This window comes from Nicotiana tabacum, chromosome 23 (genome assembly GCF_000715075.1).
Source record: "Nicotiana tabacum cultivar K326 chromosome 23, ASM71507v2, whole genome shotgun sequence".
Lineage (NCBI taxonomy): Eukaryota > Viridiplantae > Streptophyta > Magnoliopsida > Solanales > Solanaceae > Nicotiana > Nicotiana tabacum.
In genome coordinates this window covers 41,844,231-41,859,839 of record NC_134102.1, presented here as the reverse complement: position 1 = coordinate 41,859,839, position 15,609 = coordinate 41,844,231, and the positions used below count along the sequence as shown (strand labels likewise).

The 15,609-nt window shown below is 35.4% G+C and overlaps 1 protein-coding gene across 1 annotated transcript; it reads left to right on the top strand.

The window, feature by feature from the left end:
- Positions 1-5,668: 5,668 nt before the first annotated feature.
- Positions 5,669-12,750, top strand: LOC107823602 (very-long-chain aldehyde decarbonylase CER1-like). The gene is made up of 10 exons (XM_016650293.2): positions 5,669-5,818; positions 6,637-6,860; positions 7,325-7,557; positions 7,641-7,860; positions 8,408-8,783; positions 8,874-8,981; positions 9,279-9,479; positions 11,474-11,566; positions 11,735-11,908; positions 12,445-12,750. Exons 1-10 carry the CDS (start codon positions 5,759-5,761, stop codon positions 12,607-12,609), a joined length of 1,854 nt encoding a protein of 617 aa, XP_016505779.1. The 5' UTR covers positions 5,669-5,758; the 3' UTR covers positions 12,610-12,750.
- Positions 12,751-15,609: the final 2,859 nt, after the last annotated feature.

The window sequence follows — 15,609 nt, the reverse complement described above, 5'->3', positions numbered from 1 at the left end:
ATCACTCACTCGACCATAAAATGTAAGGGCTACATTACTTCGAGTTCGAGAAATCACTCACTCGACTATAAGGCCTAAGGGCTGCCTTGCTTTGAGTTCGAGCAAATCACTCACTCGACTATAAAGCCTACGGGCTACAATACTTCGAGTTTGAAAAATCACTCACTCAACTATTAAGCCTATGGGCTACTTTACTTTGAGTTCGAGCAATCACTCACTCGAACATAAGGCCTAAGGGCTACATTACTTTGAGTTCGAGCAAATCACTCACTCGACCATAAAGCCTATAAGTATAAATACTTCAAGTTAGAGCAATCACCCACTCGACGACTACTTTACTTTGAGTTCAAGCAATCACTCACTCGACTATAAAGCCTAAGGTCCACTCGTACTTCGAGTTCAAGCAAGCACTCACTCAGTTATAAAGACTACAAAAGTCCGAGTTCGATCAAAATTTCCTAAAGCCTCAAACTTATGAACATTTTCATAAGGCACGAATGAAACAAAATCTTCACAAGGCAGAAAATAAAACAGAGACAAGTTGGGAAAGGAAAATGCCTTTATATAATGATAATATTTACAACGTCCAATCAGGACCCTACACGAAAGATCAAAATGGGAAAAAACCCTAATTATCTCCGGGGGCAGTCTCTTCTCCACCGGTCTCCTCCCCACTCTCAGACCCGCTCTTGCTACCATCATCATCATCGTTATCATCATCATCGAAGGCCAAGGCTCCAGCAATGGCTTCAAGCTATTTAGCCTTTTTTATATCTTCAGTAAGATCGAAGCCTCAAGCATAGATCTCCTCGAGGGTTTCCCTTCGAGATTGGCATTTGGCGAGTTCAGCAATCCAATGTGCTCGAGTTTGAGTGGTCTCAGCTGCCTCTCTCACGTGTACCTGAGTGGCTTCAGCATCGGCCCGATAAACGGCCACAAATGCATCTGCATCGGCCTTTGCTTTTTAGGCCTTGGCAAGTTCAAAAGTCAACCGAGCCTCGCCCAAATCGGTCAATAATATCAGAATCGAGCTCCTCTATTTTTCTTGCTTGAAATGAGCTTTTCTTCTTCAGACCTTGAAGTTGACCTTCGGCCGATGATAATTGGGCTCGAGCAGCCTCTTTCTCTACAGCAAGGCGGTCCATACTTTCTTTCTACTCCAAGGACTCTGCCTTTATCACATTGACCTCCTCACGGAGCTTTCCAATCATCTAAAGCTTTTGCTGCAGCTGTGAGACCTAAATATTAGCCACTGTTCCAGTATCGAGCCCATAGGTTTTTAATATTATCATTACCTGCTCGATCTGATCTTGGTGAGACTTGGCCAACTCAACTCGGAGGTCCTTGATTTCCTCTCCCCTTTGCCCTAAGAGGAGATTAAGGGTGTTCCTCTCTTCTGTGACCCGTTAGAGTTCGGCCTCGTATCGACGCAGCTCGGCTCGAGACCGAGAACATGCTTCTCGATCAACCGCTGCGGCCTACGAAGAAAGAAGAAATGAAGTTAGAAACAAACATGAAGATAATACAAATGAAGTAAGTTAAGTCTTACCCGATTCAAAGCATGCTGCACTCCGTGGAAAAGAGCTGATGCATCACTAGTGCCGGAAACATCCTCGACACCGGTAAATAGATCACGAAAATGGTCCTCTCTCTCATGAGACCCGTTTACCTCAAGGGCCCCCAAAACTTGGGCTTCCCGAATCGCCCCTTCGTAAAAAGCAGGGAAAGTGGGTGAGTCTTCGATTACTACTGCCCCAAGTGAGTCACTTGGGGCGTTCTCTTCGGTTCGAAGAGATTCAGGGATGGCCCCTTCAGACATATCCATCATCTGTTGACTTCAGAGGGAGGCATCCTCGGTCTCCAACGACTCGGGGACTTTGCCTGAATCTTTCTCCGATATACCCTCAGTTCGAGGCAGAGCCTTATAAACCACCATCGATTTAGCTGCCTGTGGGGCATCGATAGTTTTCTTCACTCGGGCCACCAGTACGGACCCGTCATCTTCTTCTTCTTCTTCCTCGTCTTCATCCCTTAGACACCAAACTGATTCTTCTGTCAAAAGGATGGTATTCTTCATTGGCTTACGGGCCGACCTCGTCTTCGGTTTTGGATCTTCGGAAGTAGAGGCCATGTTTCTCTTATTGTCCTTCGCCGGTTTAGAAACCGGGGCCGAAGCTTCTTCCTCGCCAGACAGGGGCCTCAAAACCGCATCTCTGCCCAGGCCTACATACAAGAAAATTGGTTAAGTATATGGAAGACATTTCGTTTGAATTATCAAAGACATGAAAAAGAAACTTACCATGATTTCTGGCCTCCCATCGGCCCTTTGCCAAATCACGCCACGAACGTTCGGCGTATGTAGAGGTAGAAGCCAGGTCCCGTACCCAGCTCTTAAGGTCAGGAACTGCACCGGGCATCCAAAGAACCGCTGCATCGCAAAAAAGGGATACCAGCGAGAAAGAAACGAAGAGGCAAATAATAAGAGATAACAACATAATTACACTTACGCTTCATGTTCCATTCTTCGGGGAATGGCATCTTTTCGGCTGGGATTAGGTCTGAAGTCTTCACTCGAACGAATTTGCTCATCCATCCTCGATCCTTGTCCTCGTCTATGCTTGAGAATATCACTTTGGTGGCCCGACGCTGAAGTTTTATTAACCCGCCTCGAAAGAGGCTGGGGCTATACAATCTAATGAGATGGTCGAGGGTGAAAGGAATCCCCTCGATTTTGTTCACAAAGAAACGGATCAGAATAACAATCCGCCAAAAAGAAGGATGGATCTGTCCTAGGGTTATTTGGTATTGACGGTAAAAATCGATGATAACAGGGTCGAAAGGGCCTAACATAAAAGGGTAAGTATACACACTTAAGAACCCTTCCACGTGAGTAGTAATATCTTCGTCGGGAGCTGGGATTATCACTTCTTTTGTTTCCCAATCGCAATCTTTCTCTATCTATTTGAGGTGCCCCTTGGTTATCGAGAACATATACCTTGATGCCGGGAACCAACAAGCCTTTGTCGATCTTAAAATTGGAGGTAAGAATACACGCCCCGGGAACACACTCCTCAGGCCGTGGCTCCACCGGTGTTTTGTCGACGGCATGCTGTGAAGAAGAATTTTTTCTTTTTGAGGGACGATTTTTGATGTTTTCACCATTTTTGGATTTAAAGGAGGAAATAACAAAGATGTGGTGTTTTAAAGAAAGATTTTGCAGTAAAAATCGCCGAAGGAAAATTTTGCAGACTCACAGATGAATTCAGATGGTGCGAGAACGATCTTAGAAAATTTGGATATTGGAGATGTAAAAGTGATTAATGGTGAAAATGAGCTATTTATAGGCTGAGCAATGGCGGGTTCAATATCGATAATGGCCGACCATCGTCTGACGTGCATTAAATGCCTCGGTAAACTAAACTGACAAGACAGCTATCGCGTATGTCATGATCGGGCTCGATGCAAACGTCAGTATATATCTAATCGTACTGTTGGAAAATCATGTCATTTCTCGCTACATCCTTCTCGAGAAACGAGGGGACTATCTATATACGGTCAAAATCGGTTAGTCCTTCGTACGAACTGGTCGAGATGAAAAATAGTGGATCGAAGAGCGTCTTCATAATATCAAGATGAGGTCCGAAGTCAGGTCATCGAGCTTCGAGTTCTAGGGACTGATCAATGTCGAGCTCGAAGTCATTATCGAGCTCGAATCCAAATCGAACTATGATGCGAAGCGAAGTTATCGAGCTTATGAGTCAGAGACCGACCAACGCTGACCCCTAATCAATACCAGGCTCTGATTCAAATTCGAGCTCGAGTTAATATCGAGTGCTCGAGTCAATATCGATCTCATAGACAAGAGTCGTTGCAACCGCACTAGGGGAGAGAATCCCGATGAGAATTAGAAAAAAATTGATTTATCATGAGTTTTCCACTATATATTTTTAATTATATCTAAAATAGGATCCCTCCACTATAAGAGAGATGATTATTGTTTCTGTAAGGGGCATCCATCAAGACATTCATACATTGTAACAAAAATACTATTGACACATTCTCATATTGAAAGATTAACCTTTTGAGTTTCATTACTTCATCTTGTTTACTCATAAATTATCCTCCTTTCAACTATGTTTATCTTTCATTATTTACAGTCAAGATTTGATATTTCTATTTCCCTTTATGATTTGTGTCAAGTTATACCACATACCCTTAGAACTACATAAAAATTCAACTCTATCTGTTTTTTCGGGTAAACAGTGCTCAAATCAAACAGGAAGGGAAATGGCCTGGATTGGAGGATTGTATAGTTAGAGAAACATATTTTATATAATGGATTTTTTTTTGGATGATACACTATATTAGGGAGGGATAAATAGTTATTAGCGTTGTATTTGACACTGGTGATCAATAATAAAATTTCTTTCACCAAAAAAAGAAAGATTTATATCATTTCGAGAAAGCCATTTTTTTTTTTTTTTTTTTGTTGGTGAGCTTAATTAGAAACTATTCAAAGCTGTTGATTGTGAGATAATCAACTTATTAGATTTCTACGTTATTTCCTTTAATTATTTTTGTGAATAGTTTGAGTACGTTCATCACTCTTGAAAATTGATGTAAAGTAGTGCATGCATTCTTGTTAGGTGGATGAACATAGTATCTCTTAAATAATTTGGTAGAAAGGTTATTTTTTTAAAAATAACTTTTCATTGAAAAATATAATTTGGTATATTTCATTAAAAAAATAATGATCCCTAATATTTGGCCACGGTTAGTATACCAATACTCACTAATAATCTCTCTCTCCCTCTCTCTCTCACACACACACAATGAAGGGTTAAATATCTCTGTGATAACGTTGGTAACCTATAATTAGTAACAAGGGATTATTTTATGATTTAAGCAACCGGGGTATATATATATATATATATATATATATATATATATATATATATATATATATATATATATATATATATATATATATATATATATATATATATATATATATATATATATATATATATATATATATATATATATATATATATATATATATATATAGCTCGTATTCTTGCATTTTGGTAAGCTCCCAATTTTGGACATAAAAGCATTACGTGCATCAATAACCAAATCTAGAAATGGTCGCAGTACTGTTTTAATATAAACGTCGAGTAATTGTTTCTAATGTAACAATATCCGCATGTGATGTGTAATTGATTGCATTAATTATTGTTGAAAATATAATTAAATAAATAAAAATATATTATCTTTAGCAACTTGAATTTTTAGAAGTGTTGATCACACAATTCAACGTGGTATCATAAAACATTAGCACGTTAGTAACTACTAACATAATATTCCTTTTTTCCCCTCTTGGTTTGTAATAAGTAACGTTTTCCATGTTTTGTAGCGTTCATCAATAAGCGACAAACAACACTATATGAAAAAAGGAATTTTAAATATATTTCAATATGCACATAAGGTGTTATTAAATATGGTGTTAATATATATATATATATATATATATATAAATTTGGTAAGAATTAAGAAGTTTCACAAGACAGGTTAAATTGAGAACAATGTTGAGAAGAAAGATTTCCTTTCCTTTTCTTCTATTAGTCAAAGTTTGTGGAAAAGCTGATACCTAGTATACCAAATAGTTTTGTCCTTTTAATTTTAAGCGTCTATATATTTGCCCATTTTGCATTAAGCTAACCATTTCAGTCACAAGGAGTTGCAAGCCAGAGAAAATATGGCTACTACTCCTGGATTTCTCACTGATTGGCCTTGGAAGCACCTCGGAAGCTTTAAGGTACCAATCATTCATGAATTTCTTTCACTTGTTCTGCTATTGTACTTCGTTTGTGCTAAACTGATTCAAATACACTGTAACTTTATTAATTCGATCAAATTCGTACATTTTTCCAAAAGGCCTGATATCATTAAAAGTATCTAACACTTTATAAATTGTTATTTTAAAAAAAAATTATGTAAGAATTTGTTCACACATATCCAACATACTCCTTCAAATGGTATATATTGAATTTTACGCAAATAGTATCCACCTATTATCTCAATTCGACTAGTAAAATTTGGGTCTTGGAATCGTGGAGTCTTAACACTTTACTTCCTCTTTTAAATTGATTTTTCTTTTTCATTATTTTCAAGTGATATCTGCTTAGTGTATATATTCATTTTTTTTTTTTTTACAAAAGTGGTGTCTCCGCTACTGCGCCAGGCATTACAACACCAACATATCTTGCTAGTTTTCTGTTACTTCGTTATGGTTTTCCAAATCTGTTGATTTGGCTCCACTGTGGGCTCAAAGGGTGATTAGGCAATGGATTCATTTTATATGCATTAGTAGTACAAAAACTGCCATGCTATCAATTTATTGTATTTTAATATATTGTAACAGGTAATTTATCTTGTTTTTAAGTTATTTGTTTCAGTTTTTATAGATAGTTATCTGTTTTAGATGAGTTGATAGTGTAGAAAAGAAGTTAAACTCTTAAACAATTGGAGTATAACTTTTTATTATTACAATATCATATATATTCTCATTAATTTATTTGAATATTAACATGTATAATTTCTTCTTTGTTTGTGATGGGGAATGATTAATTGAAGTACGTGATTTTGGCTCCATGGATAGCTCACAGCGTTTATTGTTTAGCAACCAAAGAGCAACATGAGACAGACTCCACCAATTTGCTCATACTTCCTTTTCTACTCTCAAGGATGCTTCACAACCAGCTCTGGATTAGCTTTTCTCGTTATCGAACAGCCAAAGGCAACAACCGCATTGTTGATAAAGGCATCGAGTTTGATCAAGTCGACAGAGAAAGCAACTGGTCGTTCCATTTTATCTAACACTTTTTTTAGTCCATTATTAAATCATTTCTATATCTAAAATTCTTCAATTTTTAAATTCTCTTTTTACGTTAATGACATACTTTTATAACAATTTTCTTTAAAGCATTTATTAATGATTAAAATTAGTATGAGTAAATTGGATAGTTTTTGATGAAATTTCTAAATATTAAGGAATGGTAATAATATCCAAGTATTAGTTAAATCAATGATTTGGAGTTAAGAGTTGAAATCATTCGGAAGGAAAATGACTTCCGCCCAATTTCCCTTTTGGTCTTGAGAATATTTTCCGAAAAATACTTTCCATCATACTCGGCACGCCCTTAAGATTACAAATTCTAAGGCTACTTTTGGATAAGAAAAAATTACTTAATCTCATACGGAATAGATGTTAATTGAATGATTTGTATAATACTAACGTGGAAAACTAATGATTTTCTGGCAGGGACGATCAGATAATATTGAACGGGATTTTGCTTTATGTGTTTAATACGATGAGTTCAGCAGCTTCAAACTTGCCATTGTGGAGATCAGACGGTGTAATCATGTCAATATTTCTTCATGCGGGACCTGTTGAATTTCTCTATTATTGGCTCCACAGATCTTTGCACCATCATTATCTCTACTCTCGTTATCATTCTCATCATCACTCTTCTATTGCAACTGAGCCCATCACATGTAAGAAAATGACTTATTTTGTGAAAATGGGATTTTAATTTCATGTTAATTTTTTTGTATATTTTCTTGTTTGATGTTTTCAGCTGTGATTCATCCGTTTGCTGAGCATATAGCATATTTCCTGCTATTTGGTATTCCAACATTATCAACAGTGTTCACGGGGGCTGCTTCGCTGGCTTCTCTCTTTGGCTACATTACCTATATTGATCTCATGAATAACATGGGGCACTGCAACTTTGAGTTCATTCCCAAGTGGATTTTCTCCATCTTTCCCCCTCTCAAATACTTTATGTATACGCCCTCGTAAGTCGTTTTTCATTCAACCCGGATATTATTCCACAATTTCCATAAATTTTGTTATGCCACGAGCACAACCGGAAGCCGACAGAGCTTATATGTTATTAATTGGTTCAATTGAATTCAGTATTTTTCACGAAATGTATATATATATATGTGTGTCTGTTAAAATTTATTAAAATTTCATCAAATATTATATTCTAAACTTGTAGTTCTAAAAATACATAAACCTTTGACTGTAAATTCCGAATTCGCCCTTTGAGTGTATGGTCAAGTCTAGTGCCACATGAACATTCTTGTGAAAACTTGTTTTAAAAGATCTCTATGCAAAACTAAGGTCTCTATGAAAACTAGTTTTGATTGAAATTATTTGCTAACTATGTCGCTTGGTCGATCCTCAAACATATTATTGCATCCATGTCAAATCCTCCATTATAATATATTTTTAAAAGATCCAACATTAGTGAGGATCAGAGCAACATAGTTTGCTAGCTAGTACATTATCTAGTCCATCTTATGATTGACAATTACATTGTTGACATTGATTTATCAGGTTTCACTCCCTGCACCATACTCAATTCCGAACAAATTATTCGCTCTTTATGCCAATCTATGACTACATCTATGGGACCCTGGACAAGTCTACTGATTCAATATATGAAAAATCACTAAAAAGGCAAGAAGATTCACCAGATGTGGTACATTTGACACATTTGACAACCCCAGAATCCATTTACCATCTCAGGCTAGGATTTTCCTCATTGGCCTCAATGCCTCAAAACAAAAAATGGTACATTTGGTTCATGTGGCCACTCACTTTGTGGACTATGATCACCAACTGTATCTATGGACGCACTTTCATTTTGGAGAGAAATAACTTGGAAAAGTTTCAATTTCAATCTTGGTCCATACCAAGATACAATTTACAGGTTATAATACATAATAGAATAATTTTCAATATCAGATTATAGTTTTTTTTTTATTTCTTCTAAGACAGTGCTAATTTTTTTAATGGGCAGTACTTGTTGAATTGGCAATCACAAGCTATTAACAACTTGATAGAGGATGCTATATTACAAGCAGAAGAAAAAGGTGCCAAGGTCTTAAGTCTTGGCCTTCTAAACCAGGCAAGTCAAAGTTTACCTAGTTTTTCTCTTAAAGAGGTATTGCTTGACCAGTTGATTTCATGAATGAATTTAACTTATATGCAAGGTAAATAATTTTTATATTATTTGAGTACTTTAATTTATTATAACAGGTACCTTACCTTATTTTTCAAGATTGCTGATCCTTTAGACGGTTACTTATTATTGTGTTTTAAGTGACATGATAGTGCAAAAACTCTTTTAGTGTATAGAAGTTAATCTCTGATTGAATTTGTTATGCTAGTTTTTTTGCTTAATAAGTATGATCTTAATTTACAGGGTGAGGAACTTAATAGAAATGGAGAAATTTACATAGAGAGGCACCCCAAAATCAAGATCAAGGTGGTGGATGGAAGTAGCTTGGCAGTTGCTGTTGCGCTAAACAGCATCCCCAAAGGAACAACACAAGTGTTTCTCAGAGGAAACCTCACTAAAATTGCCTTTTCTATTGCATCTTCTCTGTGTCAAAGGGGCATCCAGGTATGCTTACCCTTTTCACTATTTGCTCTTTGCTTCCTTCATTAAAATCTTAATATTATATCAAGGAAAGAAAAGTTTACCTTATATACATTGCTAGTATCAGAGGCGGATCCAGGATTTGATAACTACATGTGCCATTATTTTTAATAAAATCTACCATTAGTGAAGGAGATTGAATTAAGGTGTACATTTAATCGGTTCGATCCGTGAATTAATTCGGGTCGGGTTAGTTCGATCCATTTGAATTAATTCGAGATTCGATTTACATAATTTTTGGTATATAAATAAATATGTGATCACCAAACCATATTAGTTTTATTCATTTCGATGTAGTTCTTTCTATCCAAATCCTAGTGAATAATATGATTAAAAGACATAAAATAAAATTTTAAATTAGCAAAGACACCCCTTCAATCTACATGTAGCTAGATTAATTTTATGTTTATTGATGCCATCATTCTAAAAGAAATTGAAAATTAAAAAAATAGATGAATAAAGAAGAGAAAATTATTAAAATCACCTTCATACGAATTTTTGAAGGTCTATAAAAAAGAAAAATTAAAGGAAGCAAATATATAATTTAAATAAGTAATAAAAATGGATTGGACAAAGAGAGAGAAGGTATCAAGAATAGGAAATAAAATTAATTAAGAAAAGGAGCCGAAAGAAATGAAATACAACAACAACCCAGTATAATCCTACTAGGAGTGTAGTGTGTACGCAGACCTTACCCCTACCCTGGAATAAGACTGAGGAAGCAAGTAGGGACAAGGAGCAAGTCTTGATCCCGGATCTGGGGCTTTGAATTTTGACATTTTAACCATGGCACCAAACAGTTATTTTATTACTGAGTGCCACCTTTTAATAATATCAACTTTTTTGTGTGAAATACCAATAAATATATAAAATTTTATCCGAGGGTCCAGTACTGCCCCTAATGCCCTGCATAGATCCTCCCTTTGTTTAATACATATAAAAGAATGTATACACTATTATTGTATTTTAAATTGTTTTTTATTGTCAGCAGGTAAACTGCCTTACTTTAATTTTATTTAATCCAACTTCTTACGAACGATAGCTGGATTATGGTTCAAGTGATTTGATCATTTTTTATACTATCAATGTATAAAAGAAAACTCAAAAAGGAAATTTCTTTTGTTTTTGGTAATAGAGATATTTATTAAGAAACATGTATAAAGAGTCATTATAAATTGAGACTACTGTAGGACACACAGTTCCTAGCTTGTCCTTTCAAAAGTAAAAACAACAAAAATAGGACGTGGAGCAAGATACCGTGTTAGGCTCCCAAAAACATCTAAATTATATCCATATTTAGCTAAATGGTTCGCCACTTCATTCTGCTTCATTTAATAAGAACATGCAGTCATCAATCAAATTTGATTGAAGGATAACATTGTTAAATGTGGTTTGCCTATTCTTTGTAATTCTACTATATATCCTCAAAATGATATAGTTTTCATTAGTAATAACTAGTCTTTAAATTGGCTGGCCCCACTCACTTAAACGCTCATGAATTGGCTAAACAATTCTTGATTGAAGAAGTTTTATATTAATGATTACCTAACTTTCTCATGTATAGTCATTCTTCAAACTGGCTGTGCCAACTCACTTAAGCTCTCGTTCAACTGGTCATGCCATGTGGTAAAAACTTTCTGTATTCTATGATCTATAAAATGTTAATCAATTCTTTCTTGACGAATTTATTTGATATTACCTCATTCATGAATTGGATAACCTAATTCTTGGTTGGTTAGGAAATAAAATCCCGATTACATTAGTGCGGCCAAATTTTATTTATATAATATTGATGATCACCAACTATAATCGGTCATACACGCACCATATTTAAAGAGTGGAGAGATGATAGGCTGCCATTTTAGTTGATTGTTTAAGTTGTACAGTTCTTCCAATTAAATTATCATGTTCTTCGGCTTTTTTCTTTTCTTAATCGATCTTACTATTCTTAATATCAGGTGGCTACTTTGTACGAAAGTGACTACGAGAAACTTAAACTTGCTACTAGTTGTCAGGGTAATTTCGTGCTGTCAAAGACATTTGATCAGAAGGTAAAATTTCCCTCTGCATCTCTTTTCAAAGTTCTTGTTTCCTTTTCTTCTTCTTTTTAAGTATGAAAAGTAATTAATTTTTGCGTGGGAAAAAAACGACTAGTACGAATATTTTACTTTAATATTTTCCGATTTACATATTAAGGGTCGTTATCTTGTTGTTAATAGATATGGGTAGTTGGAGATGGATTAACAGAGGAAGAACAAATGAAGGCAGCAAAAGGGACACTTTTCTTCCCATTCTCGCAGCTGCCTCCTAAAAAAGCTCGCCACGACTGTTTCTATCACCACCCTCCTGCAATGCTAGCTCCCCCTTCTCTACAAAATTTGCATGCTTGTGAGGTTTGTGAAGATTAATTTTTGTGTTCTTTCTATTTGGAGTTTATAAATAAATTTAAGTTATATACACTGTCAATTTAAAAACAAATTATATTATGGATGTACTTTTACTTATTGTAGCAAATAACCAACTTATCTTTCAGGTTATTAGTTCCAATCATTATAGAAAGATTATCTGTAGTTAATCTAATATTGTAAGCATTATTTTACTCAATATATAAAGTTGAAGTCTCTAAAATAAGAAATGTTACTTGTTATAACATATTAAAATATACTAACACTATAAGAATTTAAAATGAGCCAGGTTACTTACGATAACAAATTAAAATGAATTGATAATTATTAAGTAAAATTTTTAATGTCAATGTATATTACTTAGACCCTTCTTTTTATATATTTCTTCTTATATATCATCCTCAAAAGCTTTACAGACTTGCTTTCTCTCTTTCTCTCTCTCTCTCTCTCTTTTTTTTTTTTTTTTTTGTTTGTTTCTTTTAATAAAAAAAGCGTTTGACATTTTGATGTATGGGAACTAGCAGAATTGGCTACCAAGAAGAGCAATGAGTGCGCCAAGAGTGGCTGGAATTGTGCATGCCTTAGAAGGATGGGATGTACATGAGTGTGGAGACAATATGATTGACATTGACAAGATTTGGGAAGCCAGCCTAAAGCATGGATTCAAACCTTTGGCCTTTGCTGAATGAGATAAAACAAGAAATTTGTCATCTTTAACTATAAATTAAATAATCTAAAACTGCGAGCGAGCTTATGCCTTATCTATTTCTTGTACTGTATATGGTTTTTAGTCAACTAAACAATACAAATGAAAGTTACTTTTTGGCCCTCGTTTTTTGTTACAACTGCATTATCAAGTTTTAATTAAGTTCCATATGGACGATAACTTCTTTGTTTTCCCCTCATTTCATTGGTGTTACGTTAACGCATCTAATAACTAGACAGGCAATATTTGAACTCTTGGGGCAAAAAAGTTGTGGTTTATCGTTTACCATTAATGCGGGTAATGTTCTCAGGTCAAAGGTTAAAGGCTGAATACACACGCGGCCCCTTAAACTTGCCTTTGTTTTTTGAACACCTGAACTAAGGGATTTACCAATTGAACACCTAAACTCAAAAGGAAATGTGTCTATTAGACACAAAACTAACAATCTCTCAAAATAAAATGTGTGACTCTCACATGCCATGTTGTAGCAAATATAACAAATCGATACACGACACATAGGAAGTATAAAATATATCTTTTGCAATTCTTTTTCCAGATCACCTCCTTCTCTCCTATTATTCACTGCCCACTTCCTCGTCGCCCGATCCCCCCAGACCTGGTCTTTCTTTTCTCCAATTCAATTTTTTGATCTTTGTAAAATTTTGGGCAGTCATTCTTGTTGAGAAGATCAGGTTTCTTATGCAATTCGACAGTCTAGGTATTTTCTCCAAAGGTCATGTCTACCCCGTCAAACCTCGATGAAAGATAGTGAAGACCTCCTTTAAATTTTTGAAGAGGTGATGAATAGAGTCATACGAAGCCAAAGACCTGTAACATTTTTCAGTAATAAGTACTGATATATACAACAAAGAAAAGAAGGAATCCGGTTGAGACCACTTTGAAGACATGGCTTCCACCGCAAGAAGGCTCTAATGGCAATCAAATTAGTGTCTATTTCTTTTTATTTCAATGGAAAATGGCCAAATGTACCCTTGTACTATGAGAAAAGGTTTAAATATAACTCTCGTTATACTTTCAGTCCAAATATACCCTGTTGTAATACTATTGGTTCGAATATACCCCCTTCCATTAAGTTTGTCCAAGTTGAACATCCAATCTCACATGACACTGACATTTGATAAGGGGGATGTCACATGGCATGCCACCTCAATGCTCCTAACCCATTTTATCCTCCTTTCTATTTATTTTTTTTCAACACTAAAATTCCCTTCCCCTCCCCCACCATTGCCACTATTACTACCACCATTCGAATTTACGACTTTAAATTAAGAGTGAAGAGATTCCAAAAATTCCATCACATTTATGTTAGCTGCGTGTTAATATGATTCAAAATCATCAAAAAATTTGGCGGATTCAAGATTTCAATCTGGTGGTCATCGTACGATGAGACCTATTACTATTTAGTAATTACGTTGCTACTTATTGCGTACAATAACGATCAATAAATTGAGTGAAAGTCACGAAAAATTAAAACTTACAATTTAACAGGGGAAAAAACTATAGGTAATCTATTCTTCTTTTTCCAAATCTTAATAGGTGACCGCTATCTGATACAATGCTAGCTTGGCGGAGTCTGGTGGAATAATCGATCCAAATTTTGCTCTCTTTATGCACATGAATCCTGAATCCTGAACTCCTTATTAGTGTGGCTTAAAGAGGAAAAGAAGAAAAAAAGAAAAAGAAAAATAATTATGCAGTGTTCATATTTCTGGATTAGAAAACTTTGTGGTGATTATTCCGCAAGTAAAATGATACATTGTGTAAGGTCCCGTTATAATTTTCTAATGATTTAAGATTTTACAGTGCGCCAACGGTATTTGGGAATAACATGTTCGAGTATTAAAGGAGACCCATGGGATAGAACTATATTTTTTTGAAATAAAAAATATATGATTAGGTGTATTGGAACATACTAAGGAGTTTTATGAATGACAAGAATTTGTGTGGAACAAGTTGGATACATTAAGTAGAAAGAATGTCTCAATTCGCATAAGATCCTATTTCAAACGCATGCTGTTACCAAACTACTATAACTTGGGAGGTGATCTACCTATCACATTAAAGCCCTTTGAGTCTAGTTTCTAACGCTTCAAACCGTTCGTCATTTGGATACTCCTACAAGAAGTTACGACCAAATTACCAAAAACTGGCAGAAGGTGATACTACCGCGCCACCCCATGCGACGTGCCTGTTGGGATTTCCAGAACACTTCGAAAAATGCTTTTTGGGCACATTTTTCACTTCCGCGCGGCGCCCCATGCGGCGCGGCTGTGCAATTTTAATTTTTTTATAACCCGATCCAATTTCGTTATATAGGTGTTGTGGACCATTTGTCTTGCAAAATCTGATATTTTTGAGAGTGAGAGAGCGCCCTTGAGAGAGGGAGAGTTCCTCAATAATTGGTTTTTCTATTCTTGCGCGAATCCTTGGAGATTAATAAGGAAAAATCACTAGATCTTCATCATAGAGGTAAGATTCTACACCCTAACCCTCAATTTCGGAATTGAACTAGAAATGGGTAATTAGTAGGGTAATTCTTGGGTGTGGGAGGTACTCTTTATGCATGTATGTACCAACAAAGATCATGGAAATGCCATTGAACTAGTATGGGTGAATTCTTGGTGTTGAATTGGTTGTAGGGTGAAGGAAATCTTGTAGAAGAACCTTATAGTTAAATTTAAACACCTAGTGTTTGATAAAATACTCAAGTGAGCTAAAACCATGAATATCTTCCTAATTTATTTTCAATTTTTTATGTCTCAAAATAGATTGAAGTTGCTAAAATTTTCGGAACATCGTAGTAATTAAAGGAATGCTCAAGAAAGGTAAGTTGGCTAAACTTCTCTCCTAGAATTGAATCACATGATGTTCTTGTAAGTTTCGAGTTATTCATTATAAATTAACTATTCCGAATAAGCTTTGTGTTGAAAGGTATATGTTCAAAATGTATTCCGGATGCTCT

Coding starts and splice junctions, on each gene's coding strand:
- LOC107823602 (XM_016650293.2), top strand. CDS start 5,759: ATGGCTACTACTCCTGGATTTCTCACTGATTGGCCTTGGAAGCACCTC. Junction 5,819..6,636: donor AGCACCTCGGAAGCTTTAAG/GTACCAATCATT, acceptor GATTAATTGAAG/TACGTGATTTTGGCTCCATG. Junction 8,784..8,873: donor TACCAAGATACAATTTACAG/GTTATAATACAT, acceptor TTTAATGGGCAG/TACTTGTTGAATTGGCAATC.